The sequence below is a fragment of the Cavia porcellus genome, unplaced genomic scaffold (assembly GCF_034190915.1).
Source record: "Cavia porcellus strain 051 isolate PalLab524CR breed Dunkin Hartley unplaced genomic scaffold, mCavPor4.1 scaffold_5, whole genome shotgun sequence".
NCBI lineage: Eukaryota > Metazoa > Chordata > Mammalia > Rodentia > Caviidae > Cavia > Cavia porcellus.
The window spans coordinates 45,545,027-45,568,024 of record NW_026947488.1 but is presented as its reverse complement, the minus strand read 5'-3'; the positions used below and the strand labels follow the sequence as shown (position 1 = coordinate 45,568,024).

The following is a 22,998-nucleotide window of genomic DNA, read 5'->3' as shown; positions in this document are numbered from 1 at the left end:
ACACAAATCAAGTCTATTTAGACTGTTTCCAATAGTTAACCTGGCCTAAAAGTAAATTCATAAGGATAATTAAAAAGTGAATCTTGGGTTACAAAACAAAGCCTACGTTTATGTTTTCTGCGTCTTTTATTACAGGAATATTCTATCCGTTGCTGAACATTTTATTTTATCTTTTTCTTCCAGTAGCTGCAGTTTTAGGAGACACACATTACACAAGGTAATTCTGATCAGGGAAGATGGAAATAATAAATATAGTAACCAAACACACTATGCCATGATCCCATCTCTGTTTCCTTCTGTTCAGGTGAAACACATCCCTGGAACACTCAGTGTTATTCTTCTGGTTTCTAAAATTTTAGATATGGAAACTACTCACATCCGAACAGTTGCACATATACAAAGTCAGACAAAAACCAGAGCTGCTTAAGTTGAAAACGAAACAGACAGAGTCCAAGCCATTGCTCATAAATCCTCCTTGACCCTCTACTGACTCAGCCCATCATGCTTGACCAGGCAGACCTGTGGCTGCTACAAGGCCCACTTAGAAAACGACTGCCCACAGAGGTTAACTCATTGCTCCCAAAGGCAAAAATGGCAGCGGTGGTTTTCTTCTTTACAATTCTTCACAGGCTCACTGTGCAACAGGAGAGAAGAATGGATCTGAACTGACCTTGTAACTGACTTTCACCAAGAGAACGCAAGAGAAGCTAACAGTCAGTTCTCAGCCTTGATCTCAACAGGCTTAGGGTGACCCTAGGAAACTGTCCATCTCATGACAGCAATCCCACTTAAAATCCAAGATGTGAGACAATGCAGAGCCATAGCCCACATCCACACCAGGCTGTCCTAATAGACCTATGAGTGACCACAGATACACAGGGAGCTTAGCAAGAACCAGAGCCCCAAACCTCAGCCCATCTCAGCCCAAATCATCAACTCAAAATTGTGAAATGAATAAATCACTACTGTTATTTTAGCCAGATGGTTTGTTGTACATCACAAGTCAACTGATACATCCAGTGTTATCAAAGGTAGAATTACATGGGCCTTTGCTAATTTTATTTTTATTTATTTCATTTCTCTTCTTCCTACCTTCACTTGTGATATGGGGATCAAACGCAGGGCCTACCACTAAGCTACACTTCCAGTCCCATGGATGCCTTTATAAAAGAAAAAAAGAAAATTAATTTGACCTCCTAGAAAACAAAATAAGCAACCCTGATACTCATGCAATAGAAATACTATGCAATTAAATTTTGTAGTGGAAAAGGACATTATATTTGTAAGTCTCAGGTAATTTGGGTTCAGTTAGAATCAAAATGAAAGGCAAAATTAAAGAAAGAATAATGCTCTCAGGATTCAAATATTCAGAGAATCAGTCTTTAGCTCCCAGTTTGAGAAGCTCTAGGGCTGTAGATTTTAGAAATCAGTTTGATTGTGCCATATTATTTACCATGGTTTCCAGGCCACTCTGGGTCACATTGTTACTAAACTTTGTGTAAAACTCACTGTTTTAAGTCTGAGTGTAGCAGAGGCCTGGCACGAGTTCAGAGATGCAATGTCTTCAGATGAACGGGACATAAATTCCTCATCTAGGATTCCTAGAGTGAAGAGTTTGTCCCTACAACAAAATCCTGTGATTTATAGAAATGTAGAAACCACATGGTCCGGTTCCTTTCTTTTTGAAGGCGACACAACACTATGGAGAGAGTCAGACATAAAAGTCTGAATGGCCCGTTCCCCATTTGTCACTTTTTAGGAGTCACAAGACACGGCCATGAACCCAAGACCCGACACACTGCCCCTGTGGTTCCTACTTATGATATCACCAAGCCTGCGGGACACTGAGGCCTTCTGTGCAGGCAGCTAGTGGAAAGAGTCACACCAAGCTTCCTCCGAGCCTCAGCCCGTTCACTTTCAGACTCACACGCAGAAGGAAAAACACCGTGCCCCATCAGGCGAGTTCTTTTCCACATTTCCTCACGGCCCTTAAATTTGCTCTACAGCATCAGACAGAGGGCAAGCAGGGGTCTCTGCTCACGCACAAAGCATGCGAAGGGGAGGGGCATCGTTTTTTAAAAACAGCCTCAGAGACCACAACTCAAAAAGCCCTTTTAGATGAGTTTCCATATCCTCTCAGCCAGAAGGAAATAAACCACACCATTTAGATATTTTCCCCTTAAAATTGAGTTAGGTTTGATTTCAGTAGATTTATATTTTATTTTTAGAAAACAAACTTAATTTGGCCCGCACACTAAGTCTATGTCTTCATACACAAGCAAGGCATAAATCTGAGAAAAAGCCTGGAGCTGCAACCAGCTTCTCCACCCTGCTCAGAGCAGGGCTTCACTTTCCACCTCTGCTCACCTGCGGGTGATATTTCCTCTCGCCTAAAAAGATGTGTCTCCAGGAGGGAGGTTGAGTTCGAAGGAGCTGACAAATCCCAGTTTTATGATTTTGGTAACTTTGATATGGTTGGTTGCAGCCATTAGTACTTTAGAATAAATCATGAGCGCTATTCATGCATCAGGTATCTCCCTGTAACACTGACATTGCCATAGGACTCACAACTCAGTGTAGTCTGATCAACCACTTCTACTTGGCTAAGTTGTTGGATCTATGCTACTTCTAGTTGTAATAAATTCAATAGGTTATTCCAGTTGCAGTCACCTATGTAAATAACCATGACTGACCGGTTCTGATAAAAACAGGAGATATACGTGATGATCCTGTCCAGAGAAAGGTCGTGGTCTGGAAAGTCCATCCACATTATTGAGTAATTTATTAAAACTGGGTTAAATGATACTCATTTACTTTGCCTAGATAAGATCACTCATAACAATTGGACTGAGGTCTGCTTGGGATTGGAATTCTGGTTCTGATTGCACTTCCTCATAGCAAAGACACCAAGGAAATCATCTAATAGATATCTAATTTTAAAACATAAGAAACCTGAGATTCAGAGCAGAAGGCAGTCCCCTCTGCCACTCAGAAGTGCAGGTATATACCTTTTCTATTTCATCAGTCGAAATCTTCAGAACGACCTATGGTATTTCATCTTTGCCTCTTGTCACGCCAAAATCAATTTACAAGACTCATACTAACCAATGGTCTTCTGTTGTATATTCAACAACTTACAATATTTCTCAGGACTCTACCAATCCTTCCAGACACTGAAAATGCAGGAGTATATCCCTAGTACATCTTCCTTTTTCAATTATTTGCACATGTAGGCTCACAACTCTAAAGATACAGGCTCCATGAGGAGATAGAAGAGGGTTGAAAGATATTTGCAATTCAATTTCCTCACCTAAAGATGATCAAACCCTTGCAAGTAGACATCAGGTAAAGGAATCAGTTTTTAACATCCCATCTTCAACTCCTCCCACCCATTCTAGATCTTGGCTACTTTAAATCCCACCACAAGGTATAAGTCTGTTTTCATAACTATTGATCCATTTCTTACTCCCAATCCTTGATTCTAAAATTTGACCCAATCCCTCTGTTGGTTTTCTTGGCCTTGAGCTCCCTTGTTCGCCGCATAGTTCTAACTCGGCACCATAACCTGAAGACCATTTTCATTCACTCTTTGTCTCCCTCTTGAACTATGATTTGACCAGCACAATACTGTAGATAGTGTCTAAGCACCAGAGAAGCGCATTGAGATTTCCTGGGTAGCTTTAAAAACTCCTGGTACCTGTGTGTTTCCCTGTGACACTGAGATTCTGATGCATTGATCTGGAGGGCCACCTCTTTAAGTTTCCCTAGCAATTCCAATATGTGTCAAAGTCCTCCACAACTCAACCAGAGCAGCCCATTTGCAGCTGACTCGCCTCCTCCTCTGCTGGGCCATAGGACTCCTGTAACTTTCCCCTACTCCCCACTCCAAGCAAATTCCAATCTGTCCCTTTTTCTGACTTCTTGTCACACTTGCATCAAAGATCCAAACTCCACCAAAGCCTTTTCTAATCTCTACAATTGTTTACTAGTTCATATTCTTTAGGTTCTCATAATTTAATCTTTCCTTTCATATTCTAATTTAAATTATACCTGTAGATGTACCGATGGTTTCAAGAATAAGCTCTCCCCACAAATGCCTTACTACCTAACAAGGACTCTTCTATAAGTTACAAATGAATGCATTGAGGTAATTAAAAATAATTGTGCTAGCAAATGAAGGTACTTCTATGCCATTTAAAATGTAAGAGCACACATATTCACCCATAGTTTACATTGCACAATCACATAAAACATACACAGAGCAGAAGCAGACATATAGTCAAAACCGAGATGAAAACAGGGACATCAAAAGGAAACCCCAGCACATTGAAGACTCACGGTGGCTGGCACCCCATCAAGTTGTCGAGCCCCATGATTGGACACCAAGATCCCATCCACACCACGTTTAATTGCCTCCTTGGCATCATCACCTGGAAAGACAGAAGCAGCCATTCTATGGAAATTATAACTTAACAAGAGGCTTGAGTTTAGAGGCATCAGCATCCCAGTCAAAGGAGGCTGACCACTCCCACACACACACACACTGTTCACACTCAGCATAAAAATATTCCCAGCATTAAACCTAGAATACTAGTAGTGGCCAAAAAATGTTAACACTTGCAACAATTTAATTATAAAATAATATTTTCAGTAGTTAGGAGATTGTCCTACATTTAAAATTTATTTTTCTGTGTAAGCATTTACTCCTGCTATATATTTTTTAAATTAATAAGATGATAGCATTTTAGCACAATTATTCTCTACAATTTGAATAACATAAAAAACTACATAAAATGGTAAGCACTTTTAGTGTAACAGGAAATGAACAAGTCTATTTCAAAAACATTCTTCAGGACACACAACATCAATATTTCAAGTTACATTGTTTTATAATTAAATGTTTGCTCATTGAAATTTATTTAAAATGTATTAAAATTTAAGTTATATTTGTATTCATGCTTCAAAATATGTTGATTCTGAAAATTTACTTTTATAGTACATTAAAATTTTCCTAAATCAACTTCCAACATATTCTTGAAAATATTTTATATTCTAATCGATTATTCTTTGCATGCTACCAGTAATAAAACATTTACTAATAGAATCATAACAGAAATGCTCATTCTCAAATTTGAAACTCAAGGGGGCTGGGGGTTTAGCTCAGTGGCATAAGCACCTGCCTTGCAAGCAGGCGGTCGTGAGTTCGATCCCCGGTACCGGTAAAAATGAAAAAGACAAAAAAAAAAAAATTTGAAACTCAAAATGCAATAGTAAGTACAACCAATGGAATCAAAGTTGTAGTGAAATCAGTCTTTGGAGACTTAAGCTTGTAGATGCAGAAGACTGTACATATCTATAATTCCAGCAATGGCAATCAAAACCAGATATAATTGAGAATAATCTAAGATATGTAAAGGAATTCTGTAATTCTAATTATTCTAAACTTTGAGGGCAACATATTTATTCCAACTGCATTTTATGAAATACTAGTAATGAACTATTTTTAAATAATAATAATAATAGTTTTTCTCCAAAATTAGAAGTACATGTACATATTACACCTACGTTATACACTGAATATATTCTCAAAATTCATAGGCTGAAACTCTGACCTCCACTTAATGGTGTTTGGAGACGGGATATTTGGGAATTAGTAAGATTGGATGGTTTCATGAGGGTGGAGTCCCATGAGAGTCTTAAGCCGATAGAAAGAGACGGTAAGATGAATGACCTCCCACCCAATGCACAAAAGCAAAAGAGATTATGTGAGCACACAGGCAGAAAGCAGCCATCAGTAACCAAGGAGAGAGTCATGGAAACTATCCATGCTGGCACCCTGAACCTGGACCACTGTCCCCCACAACCATAAGGAAATCAATTTCTGTTTTGCAGTCCACCTAGTCCACAGTACTTTGTTATAGTACACTGAACTGCCTAAGGGCACATGATTATGATTGTTATTAATTCCACTTTTAGGGAATTCTATGGCAAACTCCAACATGCAATGAAATAATATGAAAAGTCATCTCATTTATAAATTGCCAGCATTTACCAGCTCTATATGTTCTCCAATTTCCAGTGGCTTGGATTATAACTTTTAAATTTTTGCAATGGTATGACATGATTCAGTAGAGACCAAGTCAAGTTTTCAACTGTGACCTTTTCTGAGCTAGGAACGTGCAGTATACCACCATCATATGCCAGCCAAGAGCAACAGGCCCCAGGTCACTCTCAGCCACAGGGTCACAAGGACAAAACACCAACACTCCACAAGATACTGTGTTGGCGGCACATTTTGGAAACAAGTATTCAATCAATTACATGAGCACTTTGTTATAGAACAGGCTTTATGTTAGATGATTTTACTTAACTGTAGACTAATGGAAGTATTCTAACAGGAGCGTGTCTAACAGGAGATAGGCCAAGCTACGATATCTCTCAGGACACAATTCCATGTAGCTTGAAAAGCTTCTGTAATTTGTATGTTCTTTATTCAAGTGCAAGCCTATGTTTTGTTAGGCACTTTGTTATTTATTCCATAAAAGACTGTACTTTCATTTTACGTCAAATATACAGTGTGTTTCTATGAGAGTGTTTTTTGCTATCTATTTTAATCAAGCATTCATGAATCTTATGAGATTTCATTGATGATTTACTCATGGGGGAAGATCTTAGCCTCAAAATCGCAAGATGAGAGGATAATGAGTGATGGATATGATCAAAATGCTAAATCCATGTTTTAAAATGGCCATAAGATAGCTTTTTCTCATGCCACTAACAGTTTCAGATTTTGCATTTTATTGTTGTTTTATGATTAAACACTAGATACTTCCTTATATAGTGTTCTTTCCTAGGTTCTTAATTTTCTGTCCTTTCTTTCACCCATTGGTTCTTCAAACTTTTCAACCCTTCCATTAAGCCAGTGTACTTTCTCCCCAGAGGCAACAGCCTGGAGCTTCTGCAGCAGTTACTCTCAGGCTTTGTCATTTTACCTTTGTCCCACAGGGTTGTTTCTACTCACTCTGGGCTGAATATCTTGCAGTCTGATGTTTGCTCTCATTTGATTTACATTTTCATTTGTTGTGGTGCTTGCCTGTGCACCCGCCTGCAGTAGGATTCATGGGACATAAATCAATGTCTGATCACGTCTGCATGTTTGAATGAGTATTAGCTTTGTAGGTTGGACAGTCTAAGCTTAGCAGTCATTCTCAGAACCTTTGTAACATGACTCCTTTGTCTTTAGTACCATTTTGGACTTGAAGACGGCTGCCAGTCTGACATGTAATCTTTTGTAATCAAAGAGTTCCATGTGCATTCTCTATGTGCATTTTATTTTACAAGGAATGTGGGAGGTGTGATTTGTTCCTTCAATCTAATGATTTACGTCACTAAGATGCAGAATTTGTCCATTTTTAATAATTTCTTCTCTATCTTATATTTTTGCTACATGATAATCCTTTCAGAAGGATATTAGAGATTTTAAAGAGGAATTTTTATCTCACCCATTAGTCATATTTTCTGTTTGTCTTAGTGCTGTCATTGTTTTACATTTTGGAAACTATCATTGACCATAGATTAACTAATTAAACATGTCATTTGTAATTTCAGGAATCTCATTTTTAATCTTTGAGATCCTTTTTTAAAAAATCAGAAGTCATACATTTAATCACTAGGGGTTTTTTATACTTTTTATTTTCACATAAAATGCTTCTTATTTGGTTACAACATATTTTCAAATTCTGCATCATTTGGATTTTTTAAAGTTCTTTATTATTTTATTTCTTCCTCTGTTTTTTTATATCACTTTTTTATAGATTTATCGTAGTTTTCCCCCCACCCAAATTTGGGAAGAAGAATGAGTTTCTTGCTTCCTTAATTTTATGAAAAATAAAGCAAAATTTCATAAGAAAATAACAAGAGAATAACAATGTTTAATACATTGTGTATCATTATCTTCCAAGTAGTTACGCATACTCAGAATGCAAGACATAAACCAAAAAGATTCCTACAGAAAGGAAACTAACAGATAATAGCACAAATCTTTCTTCCCCGTAGACTAAGATAAACTAGCATTATAAATGAAACAAATTAGCATATGTATTAAAATATTTTTGAACCAAGAAAATATGTAATTTGGGGAAATGTTTTAAGTACTCTCCACTTCCTATTTTTCTCTCTTCTCCTATGCTATCTCTGTCTCTGCCCCCCCCTATATATGTGTGTGTGTGTGTGTGTGTGTGTGTGTGTGTGTGTGTGTATACACATTAAATGTGTACATACTTTAGGTTTCTCATATATGAGAAATCATGTTGCTCTGGTGTTTCTGATATTCTTGTGGTGCTAAATTTTCCATGCATATGCAGGGAAGAAAGATTGAGGAGCTGCTGTAAGATTTCTGGGCTGTTTTGTAAATCAATTTCCTTCCTGCCAAGTCTTTGCCTGGAGTGGAAATTCTTTCTTGGAGCTCCATGTGGGAAAAGGGAAGAAATGTCAGCTAGGAGGCCGTTGGATCATGAGCTTCTCAAGTGTCAGAATGAGGACAGCATCGTGACATATTGCAAATGCCACCGCCCATGTGTTGCACTGGGCCATTAGTTTGCTTCTGCAGAGAGGATCATGCTCCCTCCTTGTTGAGAGGAGAATGCCAGCTTGCCGACAGTCACACACAAGGGCTGGGGCTGAGAGGGGCTGCTGGCTGGTGTAACAGCGCCACAAAACCTTCAGTCAATCCCTAAGCTTACAGCGTCCATTGCTCCCCCTCACCCAGTTTACAAACTACACTCTTGGCTCTGAGGCATGTCATTGCCCTAATTTGCCCCTGTTTCCTCTAGGGCTTCCTGAGATTTTTTTTTTTAATTTTAAAAACAAAACAAAAAAGATAGAAATGATACATAATTTTTTTAAAAAATAGGAAATTAATACTAGGTAATATATTACATATCATTGTCTTAGAAGTATTTGTTCAGGTTATAAGATTTAGACATAAAGTTATCAAAACATCAAATAATAAAAGCATAAATTGTTCTTTTTGATGAACTTACAGAGATTAGTAGTATAGTTACCTATCTTGTATATATGCATACATATATATATATATATATATATATATATATATATATACCCATAAACATATAATCATTTCCCTCCTACCTGTCACCTTTCCCCATCCCAGCTGTTCTTTCTTTTTAAGCACTTTCTGAGATGTTATTTTGAGGTACACTTTTTTTTGTATTTTATTTCGCTTTTTTTCTATCACCCTGCTCCCTGACATATTGCTCCTATTGTAAATTTCCTGAAATTTCTCAACTACTTGTGTTCTTCATCTTCATTTGCTTTGCTGTCGGTGGATGTCTTTAACTTCAGTTTTTTCCTGAGTTTGGGAAGAGAGTGAATATCCATTCAGTACATCATTTGGGACCTGAAGCCCAGGACACTGTTATTTAAATGTTTCTCTAAATGTATTTTAAATGTATTTTAATTTAAATGTTATTTAAATGTTTCTCTAAAAGTATACATAGCTGTCTGGTAGAACTTTTGGCAGCACCGTAACGCTGTGGATCTGTGTAGTGCCACACGGTAATCACCTGCAATGCGGCAGTGTCACTAAGAAACTGGAATTTTACATTTGTGCACCTCTAAGTAACCTCATTGACTTAACTATCCAACTATCCCGCTTCACATCTCAGCCCTCATGTTTGCATGAGCTTACCTCTCTCATAAACTGATATCGTGAAGTAATTTTTAGTGTCTAAGCATAGATATAAATAACCTTAATAAACAAACTAATATTATATTCTAAAATTGGTATGTTGTGCTCTGGATATTAGTTGTGTAAATAATATAAAATATCAAATGAAACTTTAAAAAAACAAAATAAGTGAATTATATTTTATGAACTCCATAAGTGATCATGGCTATAGTTCTCCAATTTATGCTCAGTTGATTGCTGTCATGGGACTACAGCCCATGATTTGGAAAATCAAATATTACCAATAAATTGGTCTTATGCATCCTGAAGAACTGATTAACTACAAGGACTAAGTCAGTGGACCACCTGGATTTAAACCAAAGTAGCTGCTGGTTTGCTGTGGAAGCAGTGAGTACTTAACATCTCTGGGTATCACTGTTCTAATTCATCAAAATGAAGACAGGAATCCACATGAGACTGGTTTGTAGACTGAGCTGAATGCTTAGACAGTGCCTGACCTGTGGTGAGCACTCAGACAAATATGAACTATTGTTATTTCCATCTGATGATACAGGAAGCATAAGGAGAACAGGTGGGAAAGTCCCACTCACCAGATTCTGGGTGTGAGCCAACTGGAATTTTGCTTATAACAATGGAGTTTCTTCCATGAGGGCGATTAGGAAAGGTCTTTTATTTGAAATAAATGCTACTTACAAAGCAGTTTGTTATTTCCTATCACCTCAAATGGGTTTCCAAGTTCTTCAGGAAGAGCTGGGTATACAAAGGCCAATAACAGAATGGTTTGCTCAGAGGATAGACTCTGGCTTGGTAGAGAAACCAACAAGGAAGAATATTAACTACCAGGAAAAAGCCCTTTTCATTAGCTGCTTACAAAACCTCTCCAGATTTGGACACTTTATTAGGTTTTTATTTATTTGCTTTTTTTTGTAACCTGGAAAAAACAGCATTTTTCCTTTCATTAGAGAATCAAGCTGTTCTGACCTAGAAAAACGTTCATAATCTTTGAGTTTTTTAGTACTGTATTGTGTTTATTTTGAGATGCAGTCTCACAAAATCACAGTTTCCCAGACTAGGTTCAGATTTGGAGCACAGAGTGCTAGGATTCCAGGCATGCACCACTATGCCCAGCTAATGTTTTCAGTACTCCAGGGTGTCATTCCTTATTTGTTAATTTGCCACTGACTATATTAACTGATTGAGAAACAACAGTGAATAGGTCATAACACTGTTTTCTATCTTATTGTATTTTTCTATATTTAATCTAAAATTCCAAAGTGAAATATAAAATTCTCAAAATGTACCTTCAAGCCCTTGGAGCTTTTAGCATAGAGTTCTAATGTGATACTGACTTACAGGAGTTTAGTAACTCAGTCCTAGATACACAGCACCAGTTTGTAACACAATCTAGGAATTCAAAGTGAACATTCTTTAAGAATATCTTAAATATTATCTATCCTGAAAATAGCTAATGAGAGAACAGTTTCTCAGAAACAGAAAGTGCAATGGAAGAAAGGCAAACTCAAAGTGCAGAGACAGTAAGTTTTGGAAAGCATCTTGTCTTTGCTCATTTGTTCATTGCCATGAGTTCTGATGAAGACCAAATCCTGTCGGAAGTACATGCTTGGAATTAGTGTTGATATTTTCCAAGAACAGAGTTTAACCACAGCAAAAGATTACATCTTGCATTCCAATGTGCATTCATTAAAATGCAATTCCTAAACCGGTAGTAAGGATGAAGTTTTCATCTAGATCTTTCCAGTTGCTCCGATTTCACGTCCCTGTAAACATAACCTGAATGATTCTGGTAAAAGGAAAATGAAAGAACATGGGTATGTCTCAGTTAACCCATGTGACTTCTGATGAAAACCTTGAAACAGAAAACTAGATTTCCCAGAAATAACTCCACTCCCCGCCTCCATACCCAGATTGGGCATATGTGTTACTTCATGGAGTTGTTGTCATGGAGACGATTCTTGTTTGTTAAATAAATGAAATAAATAATTACAGAATAATCTGACGATGTAAACCTCACATGTATAAATAAATAATTTTCTTTCAAATACCAAGTGCCCATTCTCTGCATCTTGTATCTCACTTTTTAAGTTTTTTCTAATTATTTAGACTCATAGTTTCCACTGAGGATTTTGTCCAAAAAAATAGCTGAGCTATTTAGTGTGTGTGTAAAATATTTTGAAAACAGCCAGAATGAGACAGAAGTCCCATATGCATGAGAAGGAAAGAGAGATGATCACAGTAATGGTTGTGGTAGTCTTAGATGTTTACAGATTAGAGTTCTAGATGCCTAAGTATTCTTCAGTGTAACACGTAATAGTAAATCTAGTGGAATGGATTTGCATCATATTACAGAGAGAGAAGTTGTAGAAAATATATAGATTGAGAACCCAAAATTGAAAAGTTGGTTAAAAATAAAATGATCTCATATTTATATTTGCTCTCTATTTAACCAAGACCAAAAGTTGGAGCCTAGAATAAAATTCTATTTTCCCCATTGTGTTTCCAAGCCAATTTTTTGGGCCAGATCTGTAACTGACTGTATTAATCTTATAATTCAATGACAGTTTGTCAGTCCCTTCTCTGGCATTATTCTAGGTCAGTTCATAATCATCTCTGGCCTGGGCAACAAGGGTTCCTAAATTTCCTTCCCTGACCTCAGTTTGGCCACCACCATTCATCAGGTTCATTGCACAAAGCAAAAATTTCCTAAGATGTTAATCTGATGAGATGGTTTCCCTGAGATATTTAAATGGTTCTCGACCACCTTTCAGTCTGCATTCTATAATATGGTATCATGATTTATATATAAAATATCTCCCAAAAGTCTCAAGGCTTAGTTCGAAAGAGCGGGCCACAGAGAATGTGAATTAGCAGGGTATATTCCTGCCTCAGTTTCTCCTTTCTCTGTTTGCTTCCTGGCTTCCATGGAGTGAGCAGTTTTCCTGGACCATGTCCTTCCACCATGAAGTTTCTGCTTGGAACCTGTCTAACAGTGATAGACTGAACCCACTGAAAGTATGAGACACATTAAACCACTCTTGCCCCAAATTGCACATGTCAAATATTTTACCTCAGTGACTAACACATGCAGCTCATATGTTGCATAAAATATTACCAAGACCTGCTTTATTCTGCGAATATTTCATTCTGAAGTGGTCTGTTGACCTAGTACCCTGTCAAAATAAAAGCACATCTTTCATTCTGAAAGGAAATGCTTCCTAACTCAGTTTTATAATTTTCCACTCCCATTTTAAAGTCACTTCCTCACACTGCAAAGATCTCTGTCTCAACATCGATGCCACTTTGTTTGTACCAAAAGTGCCTGTTGGTAAGTCTATCTCCTACCAAAATAGAATCTCCTTTTGGCCAAGGACCTCAAGCTATTTTTTTTCTTTAGCATAAAGTAAGCATAATAAATGTTTGCATAATGAAAAATTGAGTAAACAAATAAGAACAAATTAATGAAAGAATGAATGGCACAGAACCTCCAGGTTAGTCTTCTTTAGTCCCTACAACTGACTGTGCAACGGGAAATAGTCCTAATAATTATGGGGGAAAACAGTAGTGCAAAGGTTATGTAAAACAGAATATATTCACAGAAGTATAAAAGACACAGAAAATCTCACCCAGGACAATGACAATAGGAGATAGTGTAACAGTGGTTTTTCTGTAAGTTAAGAATAGATCTCTGTTTTATTATCTCCACTATTTACAAGGTATAAGGTATATAAGTCCCATTTATTAATGAACTTAGTTCTTGCATCCACAAGATTAAATACTCAAAATAGGTGTCACTCTTAGAGTTTTATACATGGAAACCATGTGGCTTACATATGTTTAAGCAAAATCCATGAAGAAAGTTTGAGTCTATGTGGTTAACTCCTGGGAAAAATTAACAAATTCTTCCTTCCCAGAAGCACTTACTCAAATTTTTCAGTTTTTAAAAATGTCTTCGTTGTTATCTCTTAACTATACTTAAAAATGTGGGGAAACACATTTGTACTTCAAAGTTGGGATGATCATTGTTACTCCCTGTGGAATCTGAGCAAATGTGGGTACTAAACAAGAGCTAATTCCTCAGTATCTATGACTTCACAACTGAGGATTCTATTCTCCTGGTCCACCATTCTCTACAGAGAGATGATGTGGCTTCTACCACATTCAAAAATGACTCCTGGTCATTGGTAGTTGGAGGCATCACAGGAAAAAGAGGAAAGGCTCCTAAGACAGATCTGATATTGAAATTTCATCCCTGGGGTTTCTCTTTGGTCTGAAAGCAACTATGGTAGCTTTCAGATAAAGTAATGAACTTGTAATGTTCTACCAAGATTTGCCAGTCTCCAAGACTAACAACTCCAAAATAAGGCAGTGGTTTCCCTAGGCTTTGGAAATGACTATTTCCCACTAAGGATTCACTCTGTTTCAAAATCTTATCAAAGGATGGAGAGATATTTGCTCGCTAACATCAAAAGAGAGAATTGAAAGTTAGAATGTCTCTTTTGATTTCTGTGATAATTTTTCTTGATTAATTTCCCTCAAAAATACCATGACCATACCCATAAGGGATCATGAAATCAGTATGGGCTCAAAGAGCCAAATGCACAAACCTCTCAAAATGCCTTTTGCCACGATGGGCAGTGACGTCAGCCCCCTCAGCCACGTAATGTCTTCCCAGCTAATAGACGGGTCTATAACTTCTGCCACATACTCAGCAAGGCCATTCTTGTCGCCAAAATTTTGCTTAGGAGAAAATGCTAAATCATTTCTTTCAAAATTTTTCAACCTGAAATAACAAGATACATAGCATGAGAATAATTCCCTGGTCAAAGATATCTGGGCAATGATTGATTCAACAAGTCACAGAGAAGTGACGCTTTTCAGATCAGCTGACTCACCACACTCCAATGACACCTATGTGTGTTGGGTGTATATTTTCCATGTTGTCATGCAGGACTTCAGGCTAAATGTGACAATCCAGTGGTGTTAATTGGTCACCTGAAGTTTACTCTACACACATGTGTTTCTACAAACAAATCACATTCAAGGAAAAATACGCAGCCCTGTTCAAACATTTCCTAGTTAAACCAGTTAATGAATATAGACAATAGATTGGATGCTGTTTTCACCCAGTAGTGCATGTTAGTTATAATGAAAAACAATTACAATTTACAATTTACAAAAGGTTTTTGTGTACCCATACTTCCACATTTATAAAAGACTTTTAGATAGTAAAATTGATTCTCCATTATTTCTATTTTACATAGAAAATAAAAACAGGAGGATAGAACGAGATGCCCCAAGAATAAAACCAGCAAGGGCAGCAATGGGACACACCCTGGGTCTCGCAATTTGACTCATAATTTTATTCTTTTTGCTTTTATGTTGCATCTGGGAGACAAACATCAGTGCTCTGTGGTTCAAACAGCCCACTGGGATCATAATTCAGCCCCAATAACAAGTTAGAGGGATAAAGTTTAACAAAAAGACAATTTGTAAAGAGGAAAAGTTAGAGGGAGGAAAAAATTATAGCTACCCTAATAAGAAAGAGTCAGGGTAAGGGGTTCCAGAAAACTGTTGGACACATGGACCCTTTGTGCTCAGCTGTGTTTATAAGGGAGCCAGTGACTTTACCCTCTTCCTGGAATTTGCCATTCCTGGATTGACTTCCTTCCAGACACCTTTGCCTAATGTCATTTCTTCCGGTGGTCCAGGGACACCTTCTTTTTATCTGTTTCCTCTGTTAGTTCACTTACCTTTGGGGTGGATGGCTAGTTGATAAAAGAATGTCTTACCTATGGCTAGCTTTGCGTTAGTTAGTGGATGTATGACTATCTATTGTACTATATAGTGACCCTATAGAAAAGAGTATAGTGACTCCAGAGTGAATACACACACACACAGGTACACACTACCTTAAAATTAGCTCCCCTTATGTTTTATTGGAAGTGAGGGCAGCTTACCATTTGTCCACCTGGCTTTCTGTCTGTGTCCCGCCTGTCACCTTTTTCTGGTCTCTTGGTGCAAGTCTTAAAGTCATTCAGTGCCTCTTCTTTTCTGTTTTTTTCTTTTCTTTTCTCTATCACTGTCTTTGACTTACTTTCCAGGAGAATCTTTCTAGTAAAGTCTGTATTTAACTCCTTCTAGTCAGGATTAGCTAGAAGACCTGAGAAAGTCCGCATTTCATTTTCTTATACACAGATGCCTGTGCCCACAATTGAATGAGCTGAATCTGTGTGATTGAACAGGAAACCTGATGTCCCCCTCACAGAGGCTGAAGCTGCAATAAATGTGTTCTCACCCCGTCTGCTGCCCTGAGACTTTTCACCTACCCTTCTGGGGTGGAGGCGGTGGGCACAAGGATTAGAAAGTGTCTCCCAGCAGATGAGCTGCCAGTCTCGCCCTCTATCCCCCCTCCATATAGCTGTTCTCTCTGAGACTGTCTGCCCCCTGACTCCATCTTTCCTGATTTCTAGGTAACTTTGCCAAGGCCATGTGCCTTCCAGTTATCAGCATCTTTGCTTCTTTGCCTGTGCTCTTCTTTTTTCTCCAGGGCCTGAGGGACCCCCTGCCCCATCCGTACACCCAGCAGATTGCAAGCCTCAGGGATGTGGAGCCATCAGCATGCCAGCTTCTTGTCCCCCAGTTGACCTCACTCTGAGATGGAGCCTTGACTGATTCACAGAATTTTCCAGCAGGAGGAAGCCATGATGGCCACAGTGGTGGCCCTTTGTCCACTGCCTTCCCTGCCTTGCCCCACAGCGCTGCTCCTCTAACGACATTCCCTTCACCTTCTCAGTGAATTTCTAGCTCTAAAACCACTGACTCAATCTGTTTCTCAGGAACCCAGACTCCAACGCATCACCTCTGAGGTGCTGCCTGCTCCTCTTGCTTGACCTGATTTGTCTAACTCGCCTGTAAGGCTTTGCTGCTGTCTCACCCTAAGCTGAAGTCCTTTCTTTTGGCCTAATATCCTCATAGCCTGATTAGATTTGGGCTCTTCCTCACACTAGGGTTTAAGCCATTTCTCTTGGCAGTTCTGACCACTAGGTGGATGGATGGCCATCTGGACACACAACGGACCACCCCGGTGACTTGGCTTCCTGACACCCCCAAACCCTGCTGCAAACTTCATTCCCTGAAAGACTTTTTGAGTAATGACGATGACCTGAATTCCTCCTTGCTTGCCCTTCTGCCCGTTATAAATTCCCTCCAAGCCAATCTGCTTTTCAGACGAAAGCAAAGCTGTACATTGATCTTTGGCCTAGTCCTAGCTCCTTACTTCCTCCAGCAGCTCTGCCATAGACAGTCACCAAAATCTGTTATATATAACTACAAGTGTCTAGCCAAATTATCTTTATTTATTAAACAATCCTTTAACAGAAACTATATTGTATTCTTTTATTATTTTAATGTATTTTGGCTAAAATACCTGGAGTGGCCAGAGTGGCATTTATTATCAAAAGGATATGAACATTCACATCCATATAACTCAACTCAAACCACTGTCAAAATCCTATCAATGGGGACTGAATAATATGTCACACAGTTTCATGGCCTTACATGACTGGTAAACATCATCAAAAAATTCAATTAAGAGTCATACAGATGTCTGTTTGGTATAGACTTTAGCAGATATGCCTGGACATCTTTTTAGATCAAAGCACTTATAGTCTTATCTCTCATCAGAGTCTTCGGTATCGTCACCAGCACTTGAAATAAGCTTTTGAATCAATAAAAACGTATTTTTATGAAGACCTAATTCATTGCTCTGAAATATTAAAATTCTAAATTTTTAAATGGTGTCATTAATGGGGGAAAAGATTCAATTTGTCTACCCGATGGCAAGGCCCAGGGTTAAAAATAAAGGCATCTGACTGCGGATGTGCCCTGCATGGTGCCCCATCCCCATCCCAAACAAGCTGCCGAGTTTCAGCAGAGGTGGGTGAAAGGGCGAAATGGGTAGGAAAAAACAGAAACATGGATAAAATTATATAAATAACTGTTGTTATTCTTGGATGGTGAAATGCAGATCAACACTTGAATGAATGTTGCCTTACAGAAATTTCGGTGCACAATGAAGCCTTGTTGTTACTCTAAAACTTTGTTCAAAGCCAGAAGCCAAGAAAAAGTTTTCAGATATCTTGACAGAGACCCACGATGGAGTGTTTTACCAATGGCTCCGAAAGAAATCATTATGAATGCTATTTTTATTCAGAGTATGTGTACATATACATATATACATATGCCGCTTTTGATAAGGCATTCCATTTCAAAAGGAAGAAAAAATTACATTACTTAGGGCTTAGTTTTCCCTATCTTGATCCATTTAATGACACAAAGGAAAAAGATAGAATTTCATCTTTGTAAGGTACTCATATTTTGAGAGATCCTTAAACACATACTTTTAAATCTAATATAGGAATTGCTATAATTTTTGATAAAGTAACATCATAGTAGTAGTAAAAAAACTAAAGAAAATCAAATAACATTAAATAGTGACACAAATAATACTTACTGAGCAATACATAATACATTTGTTGTTGATTATAAATATTAGCACTTTGACACTAAAGGTAAAATGACTTCGTTTCTCTTACATGGCCTTAGATCTACCCTAAAAACCCTACTCTTAACTGAGGAAGGCCCTGCCTGGAAGCCTCCAGAAACATCACTGCAGTGAACTAGCTTCTTTCCTTGCTGCTTCCAGAGCAGAGCATTCTCCTCACGCCCCCTCAGTTTCAGGGACCTCTGTGCTGTGTGTGATGTGCGTTCATACGTGTTTTTCCAGTATAGACCAAGCAGAGACTTCCCAGTGCCTGAACTCTGACTGCTCCAGATGCCAACAGCCCCCCTCCCACCCCCCCAGGCAGAGGAAGTAGCCAGGGCTGGAAGGAGTCACCGCTTTACCGACTCATTCTCCTCTGGATTTCCTGCCTCTGTCGCCTGCCAAACCTCACTTCTGAAAAGCCAGGCTTCACCTTCTCTGAGTCAGGTCAGTCTCGGACAGAAACTGATTTCATATCAGGCTGTGACAGATGAGCTCTTGGGGTGTGTGTGACCTCCGGCGGAAGCCTGGACGTCCCATTAAGTGAGCTCTGCCTTCAGGAGCTGAATGTGGGCCACTGAGGAGCTGACCCAAAAGCACTGGCTTTCCCTGAAGTCCATCAGGACACACAGTGCCAGTAGGTGTGACAGGGGCCAGGGAGCACCAGCTGCAGGGTGTTTCCCATGTTCCCTGTAACCTGGATGTGTTGCTCATTATTTGATCATCTTCAGACCGGACATGTGCCAGGCTGGGGAGCCACAGCCACTCCTGTGCGCACCAGCAGCTGAAAAGGGTCTTTGTTTCTTGGGGCTTCACGTCATCTGGGCAGAAGCCCAGAAGCAGAGGAAAGGGAGAAAGCAATCCTTCCCGCTCCTCAGCAAGTGGTCCAGCTCTGAAGGAGCAGGGGCACGAGCCAGAATGGGAACTCTGTCACCTCATGCACCTACTCAGACACCTCTGCAAAACATGCTGCACTGTCCAAGCAAGAGAGTTTCACAACAGCAAACAAGACCAAAAAGCAAGCAAACAAAACACTTTGCTGTATCATTTATTATTGCTGCATTTAGTGGTGGAAGAGGATAAGAAATGGTAAATTTTTTATCAAATGACCAGAGAAAAATAATGAGAAATGTTTCCCATCAGAAGCCAACATAATAGGAAACTAAAGAAAAAAATAAAAAGAATTAGGCAACAAAGTACTGCGATAATCTAACTACAGGTAATATATTAAGGAAATTTGAAGTCTTCTTCCAGCTTATTAATTTGGCAAGGTATAGGACTATGGCAAGGGCTTTCCTTTTTGTTTGTTGCTTTAAAGATGGGGTGTTTGTGTAACCCTATATCTGGGCAACATAGAATAGTTTATTGGCAACTCTGCCAGGGAGAATACTTTCTCTTTCTGCCATTGGCTCACTCTAAGTACGATGGACAGAAATAATAATCTAGCCTTGTACAGGAGAATCAACATGTATTGCTAATTTACACATAGCTCAACAAGATTCTATGCATAATAATTTATACTCATATAGGTATATACAGAGGTAAATGACAATTACGCAGCTCTTAAGCAAGATTATATATATAGTTATGACTTACAGTGTGAATGAGTTTACACCCTACTCTGACAGTAATACACACAAAAATCCCTGGATTCCAACAGTATTTTTGTCCTTATGTGAACTATTGGTTTGATCTTTTAATCTTTAGTTTTGGACTCTTTTAAAAGGCCGAGCAGAGTAAGCTAGTCCTGCTTGTTATAAATACAATTGCAATGAAGTCAGAGTGAGCAACTGGCCTTGTGAAATGAGGTCTGGGCTCCCAGGAAGGCATCTCTCATTATCTCATGTACTCTGATGGTTGCTGGGGAGTACATCACCAAGACACCCTCCACTGAGAGTTTGGTCCATTAGATAGCTGTAGCCATTGAAACTGTTACACATCAGACATACACTGTCATGAGAAAGCCTAAAGGTGATTTTAGTAGGAAACATAAGGAGGAAAAGATAATGGATAAAAGATGTTAAGTAGATTAGGGAAGTTGGAGTCTTTCTCAGTAAGCTCCATGGAGTTGATTTTAACCCTTAAATATTGCAAGGAAAGGGCCAACAATTCAAAGTGAGTGGAAAGACTGAGTAATCTGACAAAATCATTATAGTTTAATTTTAGATTATTTGAGGCAGTACTTTTGTAACATGAGTGAGAGAATGGATAAATCCAAAATCTCTGAATCATGACCCATGGATGAACTACATGAAAAAGAAATATTGCCAAAAGAAGTAGAAGATGAAGAATCCAAATTGTGACTTCTGAACAGGACACAATAGCATAGCTGTCATCGCAGTATTTGGGAGGCTGAGGCAGGGGGATTGTCTCAAGTTCAAGGTCAGCCTGAACAACATAGGGATATCCTGTCTCAAAAAACAAAGCAAAACTGTGACTTCTTTCACCTCTATTCTTTTCTGTTTCTTCAACATTTCTTCTCGTAGTTGCTCCTAACAGAATTAAAAGTAAAGTCTACAGTTGGTTTTCTGATTTCAACAGACCAAAGAAAGGGTATCTGGATAGTAATCACAATATTGCCTAAGTTAACCTCCACATCACTCATCTGTATGGTATTTCATACTTTCAGAAGCCCTAATGCATTTTGGTACATAAATGTACTAGACTTTCACAAGCACATAATTATTCCTTTCTGTGAATTACAATTCAAATATGTGATACCCATTACAGAGGTGGTATCCCATAGTGATCATGTGGATAGCAATGATACCATTTCTAGAACCCAGAACCCAATCAATCCTAGACACAATTCTTTTCAACCACACTTAGAGACCAATACTTTCGTGGCAAACTGACTTCTCAAGGGCACCCACTTAGCAATCAAAGAAAACGTCTAGCTTGTGAAACGCCAAAGAGAATGAGCAATCCAGCTCAGCACAATCATGGTTACCTGAGCTGCGGTGGCAGTTTGAACCTGTTACGCACATCATCAAAGCGGTTGCCCAGGTAAGGGGTGTCCACAGTCACAAAGATGGCTTTGTAGCCCATCTTCTCTGCTCGCTTCACTAACTGCTCTGTGAGTTCGCGGTCCTTGTAGAAGTACAGCTGCATCCAGCGAAGGGCATCAGGACAAGCCTCTGCAACCTCTTCAATTGAGGAGGTGGCCCAGGAGCTCAACATCATGCCAGTTCCCAGAGTCTGACAAGCTGAGAAAGAACGGAAACCATCAAGACAAGTCCCACATGGCCCCGCCTTTCCTAGCTTTCCTGTTGTTGTTCAAGGGCTGAAGATCTCAGCAACTTAGCCAATGTGAAGCCACATCTTTAAGAAGTTGTGAACATGCTTTCCTTTTCATGCCATTTTCATGCCTTATTTCTGAAGAATGAGTAGATATCCAAAGACATGCTCTATTAGGAGGGTAGGAACACCAAGAACCACCTAAATGTTCAGCCTTAGGGAACTGATTAAACTATAGTTTACTTATCAAATGAAATGTGTACAACTATGAAAAAATATGAATGTGATGGTAAATTTTATGTATCAGTTTATCTAGGCCATGGCACGCAAGTATTTGGTCAACACAGCTGCGTATTACTGTGAAGGTATTTCTAGAGGAGATCTGTATTTAAAATAATAGACTGAGTAAAGCAGATCACTCACTCTAAGGCCTGATCTAATCAATGGAAGACCTAAACAAAACAGAATAAAGTAAAAAACAAACAAAAAACTTCTTCTAAGCAAGAGGAAGAGGGAATTTTATCAGCAAACTACCTTTGGACTTGAACTAAAGCATCAGTTTTTCACCAGCATTCCAGCTGACTGTCCACCCTGAAGACTTTGCATTGTCAACTTCCATAATTGTGTTAGTGAGTTCTTCATGTCTGTAACCAAAATGTCTCAGGGGAGCAACTTACAGGAATGAAGATTTATTTTGGCTCATGATTTCAAGGGTTTCAGTTGATGGTTGATCTACTCTATTGCTTTTAGGTTTGTAGCCCTGCAGAAATGTCATGGTGGAAGGCTGCAGTACGGATAAGCTGCTCGCCATGTCATGGAAGTCAGAAAGTAGAGAGAGATAGAGAAAACCAGGTAAGAGAAGGCCAGGGAGAAGATAGAGTCCCTAAGGTCACATTCCTGACCCTCTCCCTTTAGCTAGACCTCCCTCTAAATTGTCTCCCAACAACACCATCAAATTATGATCTTTTTGTGGATTAATCCAATGATAAAATTAGAGCCTCATGAGCCATTCACCTCTCAAAAGCCTCAGCTCCAAAGACACAAGACTTTGGGGGACATTTTAGATTGGAAAACACAAAGGTCATGCAAGCCAATTCTTAAGAAAATTTCTATCTGTCTGTAGACATACAGAGGGAGCTAGATGTAGACATAATACAGATGGATATTGATACAGCTAGGTATCCATCTATATCAAGAGATCCCATTGGTTCTGTTTCTCTGGAGAACATTGCCTATTACAATTACAAATGAGTATTTGCAGATACATTAATAGGTTTAGATATATAAACATGTTAACAAAAAATGTTTATAAAACATGTATAACAAAATTCCACATTTCTACAAATTACACTCACAGGTTTAGGAACATAAACAAACTCTGAAGGATGAGCAGAAGAATTGTGATTCTGTTTAATTTTCTTTTCCTTTTTAATGTTTAAATTTCATTTTTAAAGCTTTTGTCTAAGAGCTATGATAGGCATGGTGGCACACA

At 38.6% G+C, this 22,998-nt stretch overlaps 1 protein-coding gene across 3 annotated transcripts in view; it reads right to left on the bottom strand.

Moving 5' to 3' along the window:
* Hao1 (hydroxyacid oxidase 1) overlaps window positions 1-22,998 on the bottom strand; it is a 54,342-nt gene that overhangs the window by 5,904 nt on the left and 25,440 nt on the right. For all 3 annotated transcript variants that reach the window (XM_063248717.1, XM_003476587.3, XM_063248718.1), the window contains 3 exons: window positions 21,220-21,475; window positions 14,332-14,507; window positions 4,339-4,430 (listed from right to left, as the gene is read on the bottom strand). In XM_063248717.1, the coding sequence (XP_063104787.1) occupies window positions 4,339-4,430; window positions 14,332-14,507; window positions 21,220-21,475 (524 nt within the window). The remainder of the gene's footprint in view (window positions 1-4,338; window positions 4,431-14,331; window positions 14,508-21,219; window positions 21,476-22,998) is intronic.